Here is a 21656-nt window from a genome sequence, read left to right as displayed (position 1 = left end):
GAATTTGGACTGCAGTACCCATATTAAACACTAGGTGTCAGAGTTACATATTGCTCCTTTAAGCTTGTTAAAGTTACCTAATGTTAGTAGCACTGTCAGATGTCACCTTCAGACAATGTTCTGGGGCAATAATGTTAAAAGGCGGGAATATTTTGCTATTTAAGTTAAAACTATGTTATGGCAGGATTAGGAGACGTCTGTTCTTTTGTTCACACAAGGCACAACAGAGTATCTGATAGCGTTAATCTACAATCTCCTCCTCTCTTGGTTTTCTCTCTCAGATTGGATTCCGTAGATGCGCATGCTGGGCTTGTCTCCTCATCAGTTAGTGCATCCAATTGAAAAACAACCATCTTTCATTTGAAAAATAAAACTGCTTAAAACACATAAGAGGGGGCGCTGGTAGCCAACATATAGTGCTAAGTGCATGCCTTCCAATTTACAGAGGCTATCGTTCTCCAAGCAGGCAGCCTGGGTTTTGAATCTGACTCCTGGCTCCTTTTCCTGCATGTCATTCCCCACTCTCTCTCTTTCAATTTTTCCTATCTCTCTATAAAGGCATAAAAAAAAGCCACAAATAAACCTTAAAAAAACAAACAAATTTATGGCAAATTAGCCTGATAACTTCTCTGTAGCGTGCAGCAGTAGTCTGGGCAGGTGTGTGACATCACAGCAACACTATGAATTCACTCTATGGAAATGACACAACTGGACATCAATTAAATGTTATTTTCTTTTCTTTTATGTGCTTATGAATTACTTACTGTTTTTATTGCCACATCAATCCCTCCATTTTCCTAAAAGAATATCTCTTTGCAGTGCATTTAAAGTTTAATCCAAAAGGCAGCTGGCCCTGGTCTCAGCTCATGAGGATGTTCCTTAAAACGAATCTGAAGTTGGAAAAACTTCTTAAGCTTTGAACTGAGGAAGTCTTGAGGACGAGAGGTGAAGTGTCCTCAAGAACCTCAGCTTCCAGTTGCCTCTGGGATTTCATTTTGAATCACTCTGACCTGGATGACTGAGAACATCTTCACATGTATGCAGTGCAGGATTTACAGGAATGGAAAGCGTACAGATTGGACCATTGTACTCTGTATTGGCAGATATCCTGAGTCCACGTTTAACTGCTCAGTATCAGGTCAGAAAAAGTTGAATCATCCCTAATCGTTCTTGCGTCAGCACAATTGGCTCTAATTTTGCAAAGCCAGACAATTAGACTAAACAAACAGACCGAGCGGTACCGGAGAATAAATCTGCTTTGTCATGTTGATCTCACCTTCTGCATTGTATTATTGCTAATGAAAATCATGTGAGAGGATGAGATTATGAGGTAAATATTGAATTTTAATGGACCTGACTGTGAGGGTGTGTTACTCCTGAGGATTGCAAATAATTTATCATCTCCCTAAACTGCCCTTCATTCAATTTTAATCATCCTTTTTGCATCTAATGATATCTAGATCATCTTCATCAGGACACTGTGAGCCAAGCTGGGCGGGAAAAACAGAACAAGCAGGAGATGAAAGCAAGGGGAAAACTGTGAGATTGAATTCTCTTATAGGGTGATTTATTTTCTAATGTTATGGTTACTTGTCTGCGAAAGATCTCAACTTATTTATCTCGCGACCTTGGAATAATAACAACGCTGGTTTTCCTGTGATAGAGTCATTTCTTCTGTTCTGTCAACATCTCACGACATTCACTTATCACTGGTAAAGCAGCGTTGTTATCCCGAGATAGATACACACTGTCTCGCTTCATGATGACATATTTATTTTGTCGACATCGTTTCGGTCTAATCAGCCGTCTGTTAAACCGGAACATAAAGCAAGGCAGTGTGCTGGAGCCTTTCTCATTCTCTTAAAGTTTTACCCTCCTCCGACGCACCTGTCAAACACTCAGGTATGCGGAGATAAAAAAAAAATAGATAGAAAAAGCTATCTTAATTCACTTGTTATGACATAAGCGGAGTTGGATAAAATGTATTGATGCATGTCTGCTTAGGGCTTCCGTAGGTTTCAGTAGTAAACACACAAAATACATTTGAAAAACTGTGTGACCTTGAACATATTTTCAGGAAACACCTTCCTTTTAGATCCTGTTGCAGCACTTTGGATATTCTCCACAATTTTGGTGTAATTTAGGTTAAGATCACATGTTAACTTTATAGGCATTAACTTGTGAAGTACTCGTTCTCATTGACTAAAATGAAGAGGAATACAGCCTTTCCAAAGAAAACCGAGTAAAAGGCTGAATAACAAAGTGTCTGGGTGTATTACTGTGGGTTTGGTGTGGGTATTTCACCTTGTCTCTGAATATAATAAGAATGTGTTTGTCTCATTATTATTCAATTTACTAAAGCACCAAATTATGTCGTTTATGCAGCGTTCTCCTGCCAATCTGCATTGGTCAACTCAATTCTGAAAGATTCAATTTCAAAGCCAAGAGTCCACCATCACACTTCCATGACAGAGCTCTCTCTCTTTTCCCGCGGGGGGACCACAGGGGGTCCGGGCACAGCCGGGCACAGCCGTGCACAGCCTGCTTCAGGACAAGTGGGTGGGTTGTGGGGAGGTGGGGAGATGGTTTTGACGCTGTGGGGTGACTGATGAATAAGTGACGTTGCCGAATTGCAGCATATGCCAAACTGTACGCGGGGAGAGACCAGGCAGGGCAGGACGCGCTGAATACGGCAGATTAGAGGAGGGGAGGGCAAGTGGAGGAAGCTGGTGAGGAGAGAGAGAGAGAGAGAGAGAGAGAGAGAAAGAGAAAAGACACAAACACCGTCGGGGAGTTGGATGGATGCGAGGGGACAGAGAGCAGGAGCCAGGCTCTGAAACATCAAGGTGTCCCATCAAGAGGTCTGGTGTCTGCACCAAATCAGCTTCAGGGATGTAGTCGAAGCGGTTTCGAGCTCAGCCCATCCGAGCTCAGCACCATGAAGAAGCACTCCGCAAGGGTCGCCCCGCTGTCCGCCTGCAACAGTCCGGTGCTCACCCTCACCAAAGTGGAAGGTAGGGGAGAGAGTTCGTGTTGCGTTAAGAGCGCGCAGCCTGCAGAACGTGCAGAACTGATGCTGTGTGTTGTTGGGCTTGCTTTCCCACAGAATACTCTAAAAATGTAGATGCATCCTCCTCTCCTGTTGACCTGATGGGAAGGATTATGGCTGAAATATTGTCAGCATCCTGACAGGGATCAACTTTAGAGAAATCTTCCTGCAAACACGGGAATCAACGAAGCGCGTAACTTGCCTTTAAATCGAAGATGCAACATTTCTGCACAGAATTTCTGCACAAAAATGCCCTCATATACACATGGAAATCCATATATTAAGTTAATCATGTTGTGCAAATCTCCGAAATCAACCTGCATGGTCTGAGTTACCTGTTATTGTCGCATTGATCTATTTATTTATTTATTTTTGTGAATAATAGGATCGTCTCTTGCAGCTGGCTTCATCAACATTGAGCTAAATTGACTGGTCCACAGGGAGGATCTTAAGTTGTTATTGCAGCAGGGATTCCCCCCTCTCTCTCTCTCTCTCTCTCTCTCTCTCTCTCTCTCTCTCTCTCACTCTCTCACTCTCACTCTCCACCACCCCTCCACCCCATCACTGGCTGCAGGAGTCACACCGGAGCATCACATCTCAAAACATCACACATAGCTGCTGGGACATGAACCCAGTCGGCATTAAAACATTTGAATGGTTTCCTGTAAATGTTACTCTGTAATCACAGGTCGCCCTTCAGTGCATGGCTTTCTAATGGATCTGTCCTTTATTTGGGTCTCCCTGCCTTTTCCTGAGAGAGACCCTCTGATCATGCAGGAGGCTGACACGTCCTTATGACATCATTAAGGGACTACTCCCCACTGACTCCTTGTGTGACTGTTCATGTTTGTGTGTGTGTGTGTGTGTGTGTGTGTGTGTGTGTGTGTGTGTGTGTGTGTGTGTGTGTGTGTGTGTGTGTGTGTGTGTGTGTGTGTGTGTGTGTGTGTGTGTGTGTGTGTGTGTGTGTGTGTTGCTGCATCCTCTTGAACGCCTGTCCTGACGCCTTGAACAAGCGTGGTGCCATGTTTCCTCTGCTGGCTCTACAGTACGCCTCCTCCTCCGCTCCTCGGCTCCTCTTCTCCTCAGCCTCACGCTTGTGCAAAAGCAGTGATGTTATGCATTTTTTAATCCGCCCCTCAGCACGAAGAACTCCTGGATGTCTCCAGTGTTGAGAATAAGCGCAGAGTAAAGACTGAATCAGCTGCTGATTTCACAGCAATTCAGCGCCTTGAAACTGAAGAAATCCAGAGAACAATTACGTTTCTTAGACCGACTAAAGCGAAATAAGGATTATGTTGAATTAAAGCATGATTATCATATACAAACAGGCATTTTTTTGAACACTTTTATTCATTTCTGAATGATTGAAACACACAAACATATGTGGACTCGTCCTGTGAGGTAATGTCGACTTGTATAATTGCCATTTGATTAGCGTTAGGGAATAAACCGGCAGTTTTACTTTGTGCAGTAAGGTGCCGCTTTAATGAACACTGATGGCTTGACTAATGGTGCCACAGCAAGCAGAGCTAATTTAGCTCGAACAAAAGTGTTTTCTGGTTTTATTGGATTGATACCAAACTGCGACATTCTTGTGTTAGCAGCTGTTCATCCAGTCATTTAACATTTGCCGTTAATTTACACAAGGAGACAAATTAAATTTACTGTGCCTCATTTCTTGCCTGCTGCTGCAACTGATAATTTCTCAGCTTTGGGGTTGATAAAATGCATCTTTCCATCCATCTCCAAACAGCTTTTTATTTTGGAGTCATATATCTAAAGTAATCCAGAAGTTTCCCATGAAAAATTAGGACAACACAAGAGGAGAATGTCCTTAAAAAGACTCTCACCAATGTGTCAGTCTGTCCAATATTTACCCAAGTCTGGCTTCTTGCTCGCTCTCTCTCTTTTTTCTCTTTTTGCCTTCATTCGTCTTGGTCTTTTTCTGTTTCTTAACATCAGCCGCGGTATCAAACAGCACAGAGACGGGCTAACTGGCTTCTTTTTAGTTGAAGGCTGCTCTGTAAAGACACACTTGTCTTGAGAGAACTGCATAGTGCTGGAAGCAGGCGACTAGGGTCGATCTGTGGACATGGGATGGACACTTTATTCTCCCTGTTGAAAGTTAGTGTACCATTAGATCAACTTTGAAACTACGATTCTAAGCTAACATAGCCCTTCGTTGCTTCTAAGCAACACTATGTAGGAATTTGGTTTGGTGCTTTCTGGTGCCGGCTGAACGGTTTCTGAGTGCACAGACAAAGGGCATTTGTTGACAAGCAGAGGAGCTGGTGTTGTGGAGCCAAGAATCCATGTCCCACTGACAGGGTTCAGTAATATCACAGGATTTTGTGCAAATATGACTCTGCTGGCATCTACAGCCCGTTGTAGAGACGACTATTGGCAGAAGACAGATTTATTTATTTATTTATTTCTATGCAATCCTGAAACATAACTTGGGTTAGAACTTGGGTTCTGCACCTGGTAAAACTGCTAAACATGAGACAACCATTACACAGATAAGATGAGATAATCCCTTATTGATCCCCAGTGGGGAAATTCAAGTGTTGCAGCAGTAAAAAGACGAGAAGAAGAGCATGCACATGAGTGAAAATCAGATAAGAATATTGCAGTCTGTTGTGGATAATATTTGCAGGGATGTACGCTCTGCTTCTTGCTCGGTCACTCTCTCTTTTTCTCTTCTTAGCTTCATACGCCACCAACCTCTTCTGGCTCTGGTCTCAGCCATTGTATCAAACAGTACTGAGACAGGCTAATTAAATAGTGCCGTAAAGACGTCTGCACGCTGGGAGAGAACCCATCCTGCTGTCAAACTTACATGTTGTTATAAGGAGGTGACCGGGTTGATTTGAGAGACACTTTAATCTGCCTGTTGAAAGTTGTTGTTGCTATTTGATCGACTTTGAAACGACTATTTTAACTAAAAGTTAGATCTTGTTGCTTTAAAGTAGAAATGCTTTGTGGAGATATGGGAAATAAATGCTTTTCATTGAGTAGTTTTTATGCAAACCCCATCAGAAGTCACGGGCCACCCCAGTCCAAAAAAAGTCTGGCTCCGCCTCTGCTGCTGCATCTCAATAACTCCCCAATCAAATGAGTACATCTCTCTTGTTATCTAACTTCAAAACTGCTTTTACATCAGCAGAATTGGCTTGCTCTTGCATCATTAGTAATATCTAACACCATGCAACATAAACTCTTATGAAACGGTTTCCTCCTCACCCTCTTGTTACTGAGTCAAAGCTGAGCTAGTCTGCTGACTCAGACTCGTCAGTGCAGCTTAACTCTCTGTATGTTGATGCTCCTGTTGTTTTTGAGGGATTCTACAGCCTGTGCTTGTTAATATGAAATATCATAAAGTACTTCATTATTCATAATTAATGACAACACCAGCTGCTGGAATATGAATGAGGACTTTCCTGCAGTTTTCACATGGACACTGCAGAGAACTGTTAAGATGCTGAAGCTGTTTTAAACTGTGTTGCATTTATTCAGTTACTGTAAGGCATTCTGGGTAACCTCAGAATAATCGCTGCGGCTGTGTTGGCGAGATGTTAAGCTCATTAGAGATAAAGTCGGCTTTAAATATTTTACTTTTAGAATAAGTGAGATGTTAGGCTGTTATATGTGTTTAAGAAAAGCTGTGGTGTGGCACACGTTTGCCAATGTGTCTGTTTATGACTGGGGTTGTATGGTATTGTATGTTTTTTTGAAGGGACTCAAAAGCTGTCGAGTTTATGATGTGAGCATTCAGCTCCCCAGCTGCTTAAAAAGGCAGAGGAAATCACAGGGGGCCACAGCGGCTCAACATGCAGCTTTTCAGAGACTCTGCTTCTTATGTAACACCGGCTCCAGAAACTTCTGTTCTACTCACTAACAACCTGCTCCTGACAGCCAAAAAGAATATATCGTTTTTCTTCAGTTTGACATCTTTAGCTGCCTCTTTGTCTGTTTTGTTTTGTGTCCATTTAACATCCGAGTCATCACAGTACCATTGTTTTTTTTTTAAATCAAGTACAAAACTAGAGGATGATATGCAGACGTTTAATCAACTGTTTCTTGATCATTTCTTCATAAATGTGGTCCATATCATAGTAGACCGTATAAAACATGCATGTAGTCTCAATCACGTCATCCGTTTGTTTCTGAAGAGGCGTTCTGAAGCCCTGTGATGGCGTCGCCCTGTTGGAAATGACATCTCCACCTAACTGTTGATCAATCATGCGATAATAAAGGAAGAATTGGAGCTGAGGTGGTCTTTCAGCCTGTCGACAAACGGCTAAAACATACCCGCCTGTCAATCAAATTAACCACACCCCTAATTATGCAAATACATGCCTAACGCTTAGCCTATTAAAGTTATTGAAAAAGACACTCCCTGTACAGTTTTTAAAGGAGGGTTTCTTTAAGTTGCCACTACATACCGGTAGGGGGCTGGCAGGAAAAAGTTTGCCTGAAGTCAGAGTGAGTAGACTCAGCTGTATGCAGTGCATGTGTGAAAGAGGAGTTAGAAAAGGCGACTTTGACCAAAATAAATGTATTTACTGAGGCACTGAATCAAATGAGAAGAAAGCTCGTTTTCTCATCCTGTCATGACAACTTTTGCCTCTAGTGGAGTCGTCCCTGCTGGGCGTCAGAAATAATGCAGGTTTGAGGCACTCTAGGCATTGGCCACGCCCACTTGGACTGCTATGTCCACTACAGTCTATGCGTCTTCTCTCTACATCACCAACATTTCTCAGGTCAGACACGGTCGCACATTGTGCTTTGAGGGGGAAAATATTGAACCACCACCAATCAATTTTGACATCAAATGATTGTGGTCTTGAGGCTGGAAACACACTATAATCTATCATCAGAGAGCACGTCCCAGAATCCACCAGTGTTCCTTTAGTGTTCCCTGAATTTGTAACAGATGGCATTTTTCTGCCAACCCGCCGCTGTCTCCTTCAGCCATAACTTTGATTCACTGTCTCATCTGCAGTATTTACTGACAAATTCAGCCAACCAGCGGCCATGGGATTATAACTATCGATTCCCTCTTTGAGTCTGCTGCTGCTGATGACTTCTCAGGGAATGTCTGTTGTTCTTTTCTGAGTCATCAGGGGGGTAAGAAGTACATAAAAGTCCCTTTTAATGTCTGTTATTACATTACACGCTGTGACACAGAGCAGGCGTCTTCTAAAAGGGGTCCAGCATACAAACGTCTCCCTAGAGGCTGGTTATATTTCTCCGGCTGCTGTTATGGTCACACTCAATCTTCCCCCGAGGGCTGCATGAACCTTGAACTTCAGATTATAGTATATCAATGGTACGAGAGCAAATTTATTGCTGTCACATGCAGAAGTACATATTCTGGTCAAAATGTATGAAAAACTAGATCACTGGATTGCTTTTTAATCAATTCAAATATATATATTGATTTGGTGGCTACGTTTAAATATCATCATTTCTTATTAAAGAAATGGATGTGTTTAGTGTGATGTCATCAACTGAGCCTTGACTCAGCATTTCTGTGGTCGACATATTGGTTTCCTTGGAGCCATTAGTGTCACCCATATTTGGGTGACAGGGTGCTTATGGACTGTTGCCTTTCTAATCCTGGAAGAATGGTCGGCACTCAAATTCCCCGAACCCCTACCCACGGACCCCTGTCCCAGAATCACTGTCTTTATAAATCACTGCTCTGATGGATTTTCTTTTAGTTTTATTTTCATAATAAACTTTACGCTGTATTGAAGTAGACCTGACATTTTAAAACCAAATCTGTTGTGGGAGAAAAAATCAGTATGAAGAATGAATAAAAATAAATACCTGATTTCATTCAAACCTCTTTTTCACCACAATGAAGTGGCCCCCTGCTGGCCAATATAGAGAATGCACATTTGAGTCATTTTTGCATGTGCTCCCCTTTTCAGAACCCAGTTGGCCATCCTCCATGTTAGCACACAAAAACCCTTGAAGGGATACTTCACCTGTTGAATCATGAATCTGTATTGACATTGGGTCATATATGTAGAAATGTGAAATACATTTTGAAGTTGGTGCCTTCTTGGCCGAGAAAAGGCAGAAAGTGTCTTTTTGGCTCCTGTGGATGAAAGACACCAAATCCCAGAATGCACAGCACCGCAGGCCACTCCCACTAAGGTCCTCTAGTTCAGAATCAGAAATACTTTATTAATCCCAGAGGGAAATTCGATTGTTACAGTTTCTCCAATATATACAATATAGCAGTAGAAATATAGTAATAAAAACAAAGCATAGCTTCCAAGCAATATGGCGGACGTTAAGTTTTGATTCTGGGAGTGAGTTCCCACCCACTGATCTGTGATTGGTCCTTAGCTTCGGTGGTCGAAAATATGAGGAACTGGCGTTGTAGTTTCACCCCGCTAACCGCAACAGCTTCCAGTGACGCAAAAATCATCATTTTGCATCACTGGAAGCTGGAAGCTCCTTTTCAGACTCAGAAATACAAAGATTTCTCATCTCAGGGGAAAATGAGGGTGAAGCTTGACCCATTATGCTGATCCCCCTTTTTAAAACTTGCATATAGTGTTATAATCCTGGATGCCCAAACTAAACGGGGGGAAAGTTTTAGATCATGAGGTGAACATGTGTTGGAGTAATCCCAGGATGAGTCTGCAGAGGGCGCTAAACAGCTTGTTCTGCGAATCACGTCACAGTTCACAAATATGAAACCAAGCCTCTATGTTAGCCGTTCAAACCTCATACAGTACATAGACTCTCTTCTCCCAGCTCTGGAGAGCAGCCCTCCCCTGGTTCTGCCCCCCAGGAAGGCTTCCAGAGAGCTGGCCAATCAGAAGAGAGTGGGCACGTGATTGAAAGCACATAATTAGAATCTTACATCATGTACTTGTTTGCATGTTTCTTATTTGTATGTTAATGTACCATCAGGCCTGTGTGAACACCAACAACCTGAGTATGGAAATGAAGCTGCACCTTCCAAAGTGAAGGTCACATGTATACGCACAACATGTTAGACTGGCATCACCTGCGGTTGAAAGATCACACGGCGCAGTGGTGATAAATTCATCGGGAGTTTTCCTCTTTAAACCCTTTTGAAATCTCACTTCAATACTTTCATCAGTTGAATGTAATCAAAGTCGACTTTGAAGGCTGTCGGAGGAGGCGTCCTCTCCAGTCTAAATTCATTTTTATAAACAAGTGAAACAGGTCTTTCTTGCGTCTTAAGTGTGCAATGAATACACAATGACAAGGCGTCTATTTCATTAAGAGGCAAGTCGTTTTCCTCTGGTCTATCAAATCCAGCGTGTGTGTGCAGAAAGGCTATTAGTTTCAGTGTAATAAATGAGATTTGAATGGATGGATTGATGTTAAGTGCTCCATTGATTCATTGTTTAAGTTCATATGAGGCCTGCTGCCGTGACTTTGCTTGGTGGTTTTTGTTCATGAGCCATGACCCTGTTACAGAGTGTAGTACTTTCATCTTTGAGCAAAAGCCTCTGCAGAAAATGTGCACAGATAAAGCTCTAATCCTAAATTGAGGGAGTAGATCTAAGAGCTTCCTGCGGGGTTGCAGGAAAGCTGCCCGTCGTCTCACACAGCCACTAGACCAGATGGTACAGTTGTGGTGTGCCTCCAAGGCTAACTGTTACAGAGCTGAAATAACAAAAATATTTCCATCACCCCTACAGCAGCTGTAGTAATTATGACCAGCACAGGAATAGTGTCAGCACAAAAGAGCTCTGTGTGCTGTGTTGCATTTCGTCTTTGCAAAATGACTGAGGTTGCAGTTGACTCGCTCTAAATCTTGTTAAATTAACTTCTTTATTCTTTTGATTTCTTTTCATCAATCACCAAATGTTGAAGGTCATTTTGCAGTTAGAGACACAAAGGGAGAGTCTTACAGACGGGAGGGAATGTATCCAGAGGAGGGATGTTACTGTGGCTCAGTAGGTAGAGTCGGTCGTCTCTCAACCAGAAAGTTGAGGGTTCAATCCCCATTTCCTGCAGCAACATGTCTGATGTGTCCTTGGGCAAGACACTTAAAGGGATACTTCACCCGTTGAAACATGAATCTGTATTGACATTGGGTCATATATGAAGTAAATAAATATTGAAGTTGGTGCCTTCTTGGCCGAGAAAAGGCAGAAAGTGTCTTTTTGTCTCATGTGGATGAAAGACACCAAATCCCAGAATGCACAGCACCGCAGGCCACTCCCACTAAGGTCAGGTTTACAGACATATTTACTTCAACACATACGGCCCTTTCCTCAACTGATTCCAAGATTTCTTTCAAGGAATTGGTATCTTGGAAATTTCTGGCAGAAAACAGACTCTACGTCTGTGTTCATAGACAAACAGTGAGAGCACAGACACTACCAGTCCACCCCAGCTCGAGCCGGCCCGGGCTCCTCGTCCTCACCACCGCCAACAGGCAGGCATTATGTCTCGGCTGCTGAGCTGGCAGCGGCCGGCGGCGGTCCCGGCGGCCTGCGGAAGCTCCTTGTCAGACTTAAAAATACAAAGATTTCCCATTTCAGGGGAAAATGAGGGCGGGATGCACGACCATTCAAAAATACTACCAGGTTTCTAATGACACAAAGCTTAATGCAAATGGGTGAAGTATCCCTTTAACCACAAGTTGCTTCGTCAGCAGAGTATGAATGGGATTAGTTACTTGTGATGGTCACTTTACATAGCAGCCTCTACCATCAGTGTGTGAATGTGTAGGTGTGACCTGCAACGTCTAAAGTTAGAATGATAAAAGTTTAATACTCTCTCAAATATGATGTGAGCTTCACTTCTGCATGAAAACAGCAGATACAAACGTCCATCAGAGAGCTGAGTATGTTGCAGTGCTTTACTTTTTCACTATCATTTCAGTAAAATTATGTGGAAAACTTTTTTTTAAACAGAAGTTGAAATACTTCCACTTGAGTAAAGACTTTACACTTTCTGCTTTTGCTCCCTCAGGATGTGTCTGAAATAGACAACATTATAAATCAGGACTATGTAGCTTATGTCTGATCATCACTGCATTTTCAGAGGCCCTTGGGGGTGCAGGGCGGGGGGTGAAACCGATGTTTGGGCCGACACTCCGAGTGTACACCTGCGATGTCTGCCGATCCATTACTTCAACACGGAGGCTGTGGCCAATCTTTTAAATATTGATTTGTCGCGGAAAGTCCTGGGACTCCTGCCAGTCTGTTTAACTGCAGCTTCATCACGCTATATTCACTGTGAGAAGGGACTGCCAAAGAGAGAGAGAGAGAGAGAGAGAGAGAGAGAGAGAGAGAGAGAGAGAGGAGGGAGGGAAGCTTCTAGACCGGGGGATACACTGTTCTGCTAAATATGAGTAATGCTAAAGCTCTGCTGTAACACACAGCGCACTGACACGCATAAACAAACTCTGGCCTTCTTTCAACACTGTTTTGTATTGTCAGCAACCAATGAGGCGTCAGAGGGCCGCGGCACTGACCTGTACTGTGAGCATCTGTTGAACCGGCTGGGCAGGTCAAGCCCCCAACAGAGCGGAAAACAAAATTCATCGCTCTGACTTTGTTGTGTGTCAAGGTGCTCCTTATTTACTCTCACCTGCCAGCAAAAAAAAACCTAAAAAAGTCTAAATAGTGCTGTGTGGAGGGATGCAGTAACAAGAAGGTCATGAATCCAGAACTAAGTTTTTAAAAGCTTAAAAAAAAAAACCTGAAGGAAGAAAGAAATCAAAGAGACATGAGGCAATGTGAGGAAATGTATAAAAACTGTGTGATCCCGACAATCAGTCGTTTAAAACAGACAAATTGTAGAGGGATGAAAGTAAGCTGTGAAAGGGATCTGAACTTAGATAATGATCATGTTACATGGAGATTAAATTAAAGAGATGAATTATTAAAAACAAGGTGGAGAGAAGCAACACAAAGCTCAAGTTTAGTTCATTTTGTTTCACTCAAAAGTATAAAAAAAAACTTTAAAGGATGATTGTGGATTTGGCAGAAACCTCCAAAAAGCTTAAACCCAGCAGACGTGTACAGAAATAAAAAATCAGCAAAGCAACATTGCTAGGATGACACGGACCACCACAGCCTGCCTGAAGTTACATTTCAGAAAGAAGTCAGGATGAGCAGATGTGTGATCGCAAGCGAGATGGCCTCGTGATGAAGGATCGGACAAGAAACTGATTTGATTGAAGTGAAATGGAACTGCTTCATACTCCTTTCTGTTTTACTGCGTTTCTTATTTTTACAGTCTATGGTTTCTACATGTTATTTTCCACTCTTTGGTTTAGAAGATGTCTAATTACTTTGAGCAGTGACATGAAGGTAAAAACTGTCTGTAGCCGGTCTTTATTTGTTGTGCCAAATCAATGCTGGCATCTCGTGCACCAAACAGCTGTTTCAGAGAAAAGTTTTTTATTGGACAGATGGCGTCACCTGTTGAACACACTCTTGTTGTTGTTGTTGTTGTTGTTGTCAAACATGAGCAACAGTTTTGAGATTGTGGGAGTTTACAACAAAAGGATTTCATGAAACAAACATCGATATCAGAACGCCCCCCTTCCATCAGGGAAAATCTCCAACTGTGAAGGACTTGTGTAAAAGAGTAACTCATAAAGTTTTCCTGGCGCACGCTGTCCTGAAGTTTTCTAGAAGTGTTCAGGGATGGAGATGTGAAAAAAAGCTTCTGTCTCTACAGAACACAACAGGATTCTACTCTGGAGAGAGAATGTCTTTCTGTCGTCCTTTGAGGTTGAAGGAAGTTCAGGATAGAGGGATCAGTAACATCCGTCCCGCCCTTGTCTGCCCTCCTGGGGCCTCGCTCCCCCCCCTGTGTCCATGTGGTCCCACCTATCAGCCGGGTTGAAACAACAGCAGGGTGTGTTCTCCTCCTGTCTTTCTGTAGCGTTATTGAGTGAGACAGCGTTGTCAGATGAGCCTGCTCTGGTGTGTTGAAAGGCTTCTGACTGACAGCACGGTCAGGCCAAGCTGTCACAGCCAAGTATCCCAGACTCCCACAGTCTGTCAGACGCACACAGACAGGGACTGCTGCCTGTCTGTCTGCGAGCTGCCTGACTGTCTCTCTGCCATGGTACAACTATCCTCTAACGATAACTGGAAACGGTTCATAATTATGTCCTAGGAATTCTTATGTTTTAGGCAAATTCAGAATCTAAGACTCAATTGTCAGAAATGACAAACTGCATACATCAACATGAGACTGAAGGGTTTATTTTTATTACGACTTCTGATGCAGTGATTGATGTTTTGTGACAGCCGAAAGATGAGTTTAAAGATGGAAAGAAGCTCCTTTAAAATCAAATGTAAGGTATTTAAGATGTTTTGAGCTGTGTGCATATTTTAGCTAAATAAGGATGTCACACTTTGATGTTTTATTATGAGCGTGACAAAAACGAAGAAGTTGCACCAGTCAATTCATATTCATCGCTCAGTAAGAGAGCCCGCAGACAGCGAGACAAGGAACGGAGTTGCTCTGAAGTGTGTATCAGTGATTGATCTGTTTACCCTCTTGAATCAGTGAGGCAGAGCGCTGCAGTGCACGCTCACTCCCACAGAGGTGTCACCAAACAGCCAACAGACAAACCCCCCTCTTACTTCTCTAACTCAGTCGAGGCTCCATTGTGAGGACAGCACAACCACCCCCCCTGCCTGATGCTATCGCAACTGCTGCCTGTTGGGATCTTTGTTCTTGCTCTGGGAGTAGAGAGAGTGGTGGTTTGTGTGGGCGGTGGCCTGTTTAGGGAGCTACAGAGGGTTGTATAGTGTGGCTTTCTCGGCCTGTCATGGCTCGGTTCTGTGAAGTGTGAGAGCAAGGCAGTCATGCGGGGCTCTGCTGGCACGTTTGGGATTTGCAGCTATCAGCAGGAGAGATCTGCACTGCAGAGTCTGCAGGGAGGAGGAGGGAGAGTCGGAGTGGGAACGAGGCCGGTTGGGAAGCAGGGAAGCATGGACACAGACTGGGGGAAAAAACTGGAAAACTGACCAGTTAATGGCCAGATAAATCTCCACACCAATCGGCATGCTTCAAGCCTGCTGGCAGTGGGGCATGTACTCAATACCCGCCTGTGAGGTGCTCAGTGTAAAACACTGAAGGCAAACAAATGAGCATATCAGATAAAGATTGATTTACTCTGCCTTTGGTGATAAAGAGACTTATTTAGCAAGAGTTCTCACACAGGCGGAGGGGTGTCACCCTAGACAAGTGGACTTTTCCTGAACTAGTAATTTAAATAAATATTGTTTAAAGGTACAACATGTAAGATATCTACTGAGTTAAAGCTCAACGTGTGAATATTGAATTCCAATGTATTTCTATGGCTTGATTCAGCTGCGTGGTTAAGATGAATGCATGCGAGAATCCATAACCGGCTGTCAGAGAGGATCCAAAGCTGCTCCCACAAGGATGCCAAACACTCTCTTCATGTCTGCAGTGATTTCACAGATGCCTGTTAGGTGTGTTTTAGTAAATGTGGACACAAATGTGTGTTAAATGAGTGCAGATATTTTTATCTAGTGTTGAATTAAGGATCGTTGCTTCTGCTTAGTCTGAGACTACACCAAATAGAAGTCGATTTTAGCGTGTTAAAGCTGATATCAAAAACATAATTTAACAAAATAGAGATTGTGTAGCAGGCTTTTTCTTGACCTTTAGTGACCTTTAATGCAGTTATGTTCGCACACAGTCAGCTTCTCTTTTGGTTAAACAAGCAAACCGAGTCCTACTTTCGGGCTTTTCTGTTTGTCATTGTGCCCCAATTATACTGCCTGCCCCAAACCAACACCCTTTTTGCCTCTTTCGATTAGTTTGGGGGAAATAATGCACTACCAAGATGGCTTGCCAACCTTCAATAAACACCATTTTGTTCACATTCAAAATGAAGACACAGCTTCTAGTTTTCTATGGTGTACATGTAGGAGTTGCAGTGCCTTGAGACTGCATTCCTTCCAACATGTTTTTACATCACGGAAGTGTTGGATATCGCGTCACATCCCGCAGGATCCCTGTCCACATTGTTTCACTCTTTGCTCTGTGAACTTCAGTTTCCCCTTACGAACACAGTACCACATCTAGTGCGTTTGTATTGAAAGTGGACAAACAGAAGAGTGGTGCTTTTGTATCGCGGGAGCTGTTGACTCAGATCACAGCCCTCAGAGGCTCGTCGTTGAACAGCACACGGTGAGCTTGATGAAGTTGTTCTCCGGTGTTGACACAAGGCAACGCTCAACATATCAATCAAGGATGTGGATATTATTAATGCACCATTATCTTCACCTTGTATAACATGCTAACAAGATCTGATGAGTGAGAAAAACGAGCGCCCCAGTGCCTTGCCTTGTAGAGACTCCTCCTCTGACTACGCAGCGGCAGAGAGGAAAATAGATGAGCTGCACTGCGTCGCTCATGGGCAGCTAGGAACCTCAAATAGGAAACAATAGAATCAAGCTGATTTTATTACTGACTCATACTCGTGCAGGACAGGCTGTAATGGCCAGCAGCTTTATAACCTAAACATTAGTAAGTAGAGGAGGGTCCAAATGCTTTGGCTTCACTTTTTTGCGAGTTGTCATACTGTCCATCTTTTTATACAGCGTATATAAGATCTACATCATAACCTGAGATAAGCTGTCGTCATCAGCCGCTCTCAGACTGATGAGATCTAACTTCCTTCTCTCTAAGAGCCGTAACCACCTCAGTCCTCTCACCGTCACAGGTTGACCTTGACGTCTGACGTCTGATTACCAAGTGATAATCTAAAGAGCTTCTTAGTTAATCATTTAGCAGTTACAGTAAAGGGCTCTTCTTTGGTGTGTGACTCATGGTTATAATGGCCTCAAGTGCCATTGATGGAGGAACCTTTCTGCCTCGCTCAGCCAATCTCTTGAGTCGGCTCTCTCTCTCTCTCTTACTGATGAGTTCTGCTGCGTATTGTTCATCCCTGACAGTCAAGGTTGACTTGATTCAGAGTCGTTATTCAGCGTCAGGATAAGTGTGAAACAAGTACCTTTTAATTATTAAGTCACAGCTTGAGCGGCTAACCAACACATTAATGTCGCTAGGTGTCGAATCTTAATTAATAATGTATATGTTTCATTTAATACAAGAGGATTATATGTCGAGTGTAATGTTAAGAGCTTAACTGAAGAGTGTGTGACAGGAATATGACTAAACTTTATGTTGTCATGGCAATACTCAGACTTCTCACATGTGTGCCAGAGCTGGAAAAGATTAGCTGGACCCCAGTCCCACTCTGGGGGCGGCTGATTGGCTCGGCCCATCGCTGCATTTGGAAGATTAAACTGTGCTGCAGTACGGAGGGGCCACGGGGATGTGGGATGGCAGCCCAGGAAGGACAAAAAAAAAACTGTGCAGTGTAAACAAAGAGATGACCTTCAGGACAAGACAAAGAGGCACAGAGCTCAGAATAGAGAAACTTAACGCTCGCACCTCGTGACACAGACTTTGACATTTGTGCCCGTCTCTCCGTCTTTTTTTTTTTTTGTTCTTGGTCGTTGCTGATTCATCACTTTACTAGAGAGAGAGGCAATCTCGAATCATCATTTATTGCTGCAAAATCACAGTGGGGCCGCCAGAGCTGTCAAGTGTTACTGCATTGTTTAGGATGTCCAAATAATGCAACATTAGCTCATCTTAAATGCATCGTGTTTTTCTTTTTTTAGGGCTAGGATGGGGAGGGGGGTGATTGTCGTCATCCATTATTGGAGTTGCAGTGAGGCTGCAAGAGCATTTATGCAGCATAAAGCAAGGATGCATTGTGTAGGATGTCCAAACTGCACAACATCTATCCTAAATGCATTTTTCTATTTTCTATTTTATTTTCTATTTTGATTGATTCAGTATTTTGTTGCAGCAATGGTTTTGAGTCATCTTTCATCACTGTTAAAGTTCCGCAGGGGGCTGCTTGTACTGTTAAGTGAAAATGCAGCATGCAGAAAGGACCACTGTTCATGATGTTCAAATATTTCCAAAATCTTTTCATACTTGTGCATTATTTTCCTTTTTTTCTTCGAGTGAGTGCGGGCAGATGCTGATTGTTGTAACCCATGTTTTGTAATGTATCTATCATGATGTCATTGCAAAACCAGAAAAAAATCTTAATTCATCCATAATTGCAGGAAATGTGCCTCCATGCTGTCAGGGCTGTCACATTTCTACATAGCATGCAGGAGCTTGTATGGTTCAGGATGTCAAAATTGCAGAGCATGTATATCTAAATGGCATAACTTGGGTGGATGGGAGGGTTACTGCTTGTTCCATTTTTTCTGTTCTTTGGTCAATGCTGATGCTATCTTTCTTAAAGCATCTTTCTTTGCTCCAAATCTTGCCATGTGGTTGCTATTGCTGCTAAGTGAGTATGCAGCATTCTGTGTGGTATGTCAAAGTCTTGAAGGACTACAGCCTCCATACATGGGGTGCTACCTAACAGCTTGGCCATCGACGCCCTTTTAATGCATCATTATATCAGTTTTTTTTTTTCTGGGAGGCTGACAGCTCGTCCAACTTTTTTGAGGTCACCGCTGATTCATTATTTTCTTGCTATAAAAGAAAGATTCTTGAGTCATCTTTCATTACTGTAAAATTCACCTTAGGGATGTCAGAGCTGTCAGAGTGTTTATGCAGCATACAGCAGGGAGCATTGTCTTTTCATCTTAAATGCATTGTTTTTTGCCGATTCATTATTTTATTGCTACAATGGAGACTATCTTCATTGCTGCAAAATTTGCAATGAGGCTGCTCGATCCATGTTTTCCTGCAGAATGTAGCAAGGAGCAGGATAAGGATGCCTGTAGTCCACCACATCTACGTCTTAATTGAATCATTTTTAAGGGGCTGACGGCTTTTCCAGTTTTGTTGTTATTACTGATTTCGTTGCAAAAACAAAAATGAGCTTTGTAATGTTTATCCAGCTTGCAGTAAGAATCATTGTTCAGGATGTAAGAATTATGCGACATCAAAATGATCTTAAATGCATTCTTTTAGGGGGGAGGGGTGCTTGGCCCACTTTTATTATTTCATTGCAAAAACAGAAACAATCATGAATCATCTTTCTTAGTGGAAAAAACATGCTGTGTTGCCTCTAAGGCTGTTAACTGCAGAGATGCATATTCATGATGTCTAAGTAATGCAACATCGCTCAACTGAAATGAGTCGTTTTTTTTAAATGATTTTCTTCTTTTGTTTTGGAGGCTGACAGCTTGTCCGATGTTTTTATTCTAACTATAAAAGGGACAATCTTGTATCATGTTTTTATAGCTGCACAGTTTGCCTTTGGGTGTCAGAGCTCTTTAGTGTTTCTGCAGCAGGGATCGTTATTCAGGATGCCCCAAACAACAAAACATATCTTTTATCTTAAGTTCATGTTTTCATTCTTGGGGTGTCTTATTGGCTTTTTTGGTCATTGCTGGTTCATTATGTCTACTATTACAGAAAGGATCTTGAGTCATGTTCCTTTGCTGTAAAGTTTACCTCAGGGCTGTCAGAGTGTTTATGCAGCATACAGCAGGGAGCATTGTACAGGATGTCCAAACAATGCGGCATCTTTTCATCTTAAATAGATTACCTCTTCATTGCTTTTCACTCACCGTGGGCAAACAAAAAAGAAGAAGCTCTTGCGCGTTCAGCGGAGAGAGTCTGGGAGGGAAGCCGAGGCATTAGCATGTGAGGCGACAGACATCAGGAGAGTTAATCTGCGATATGATGAGGCCACCTGGCAAGGTCAGAGGCAACTCTCCCAGGACGAATGAGCCGCCTCATCAGGCATGATGGATTCCCTCCTTTTGTGAAAAATGTGGCAAAGGTGTCCTCTTGATTACATCCATCACATTAACATAAAGACAAACAGCGTCATCAGTCCCGGGGATTGTTGCGATAAAGGACAACTCAAATAACAATATGAGAGCGTTCAGGGTTCTGTTTGATGCTCCATGATGATAATTCTCACAGTGTATAACTCCTACTTAATGTGATAGATTTAATCTCGTCTCGCAGAGGTCTGTTTGAAGTGCTTTCTGTATTCCAGTCAGCAGTGTACAGTGCAGATGAATCTGCAAAAAGCCTCCCTGCGGCACATCATTACCCCTGGAAGCACCAGCAGGGAGATCCCTCAAACTTAACTTGTTGGAAGGCTGCAGGAGATTCATGGGGCGGCTTATACAAGCAGTGTGAGGTATTAGAGGTTGCGGTCTTTCAGTTTGGTTGCCTGTTGTAAAAGAGAACAGTTAGAGGTTGTTCTGGTTGGAAAAGGGGGAGGAGTTTATTGACAAATGTGTTATTAATCTTAATAACTGTTTTTCATAGCCAGGTTTTTTTTTATGGTATCATCGATACCCAATCTCTCTTGAGAGATTAAAGGAGGCAGATAGCTGCTCCGAATGAAGATGTGCTGTGTAAATAATGCATCCATTGTTATCTGCAAAATATATCAGAATCTGACTGAATACGTTAACACAGCAGATTATCTTCTGTTCACATTGCAGAGTTTTCCTGTGTTTGGAACTGTGAGCTTTTGCAAACATATAAAGGGCAACATTTGTGCAGCTCTTTCATTCCCCTTAAAAAAGGCAAACTTTAGGTATTCTTCTATATTTTGCTGTTTATTATTTTATTGATTTAAGTGTCTTGACAGGAGGAAAACTCTTCTTTTGTAGCTTTTGTTTTCTATACATATTCCTTGAAAGTTGAAGCCTTCTTGCCTTCAAACACTGGCACTGATTACGACACGTTCGTGAAGGACATCTTGAAAATGACTCTACTGGTGCATTTTGATTTGTTCATTATTTTACTTTCTGCACAGATGTCGGTGAATTGCCTCAAGGAGACGATATTCTGTTTATTTGTGACAAAAGTTTAAAGTCTGAAGGAATCAAAATGACCTTGGCGAGTGAATTGGTTTCGAAGCAAAGAGTGGGTGTGAGTGGGACAACAAACACTTTGCTTCAATTCACAGGTTATTGAACAAGTATGGAGGCTATCAGGTTTTGACAGGAACAATAGAAAAGTAAAGTGTTGCTGTGTCTGCATTTGTGCACTCCAGTAAACACACACACACAAGCGTCATGGTAGCTGGTGAGGTGGAGAAGAGGTTGTGTTGTATTGGATGTCAGATCTGCCCTCTTTCGTCCTCTGTTTGGCTTCAGCCTGACACACTTGATCACCACATTTTGAACTCGGATGTCTGATTGATTACCTTCAAGTTCAATTAAACTGTGAAAGGAGCTATTTTTATCTGGAAAACAGACAGAGCGACATGGGTGACCTGAAGGCCTTCGCTCAGATAAGAGTCTCCCTGTGAAGGCTTTTAGTTCAGATCCACTCCGAGAATAATCTGATAATCTATATATGTGCAGAGTAAGAGTCTTTCTTTAGGCTATGGTTTCTTTCTTTCTTTCTGTCCGTCAGTGATTTTCCACTTTAAGTGTCCACTGACGATGCTTTTTGTGCCGTCAGCGCCCACATCCTCAGATTCAGAGCGCTTTCCCAGCGGCACTAATTGTTGCTTGGTTACAAAATTCAGCTTCCGCTTCCCTTGGTAGTGACCGTTAGCTCTGTTTTTAATAGCTGTTTGTGC

The 21656-nt window shown here is 42.6% G+C and overlaps 1 protein-coding gene across 2 annotated transcripts in view; it reads left to right on the top strand.

The window, feature by feature from the left end:
• slc35f3b (solute carrier family 35 member F3b) overlaps positions 1–21656 on the top strand; it is a 79659-nt gene that overhangs the window by 39734 nt on the left and 18269 nt on the right. The window contains exon 1 of one of the 2 annotated variants that reach the window (XM_020632808.3): positions 2556–3014. The exons of the other annotated variant lie outside the window; for it this stretch is intronic. Within the exon in view, the coding sequence (XP_020488464.2) occupies positions 2939–3014 (76 nt within the window). The 5' untranslated portion in view covers positions 2556–2938. Of the gene's footprint in view, positions 1–2555; positions 3015–21656 lie in introns of those variants that run through there. 2 annotated transcript variants of the gene reach the window in all.

Source organism: Labrus bergylta, chromosome 10 (genome assembly GCF_963930695.1).
Source record: "Labrus bergylta chromosome 10, fLabBer1.1, whole genome shotgun sequence".
In the NCBI taxonomy this organism is placed as follows: Eukaryota; Metazoa; Chordata; class Actinopteri; order Labriformes; family Labridae; genus Labrus; species Labrus bergylta.
This window is presented reverse-complemented; position numbering and strand designations above follow the sequence as displayed.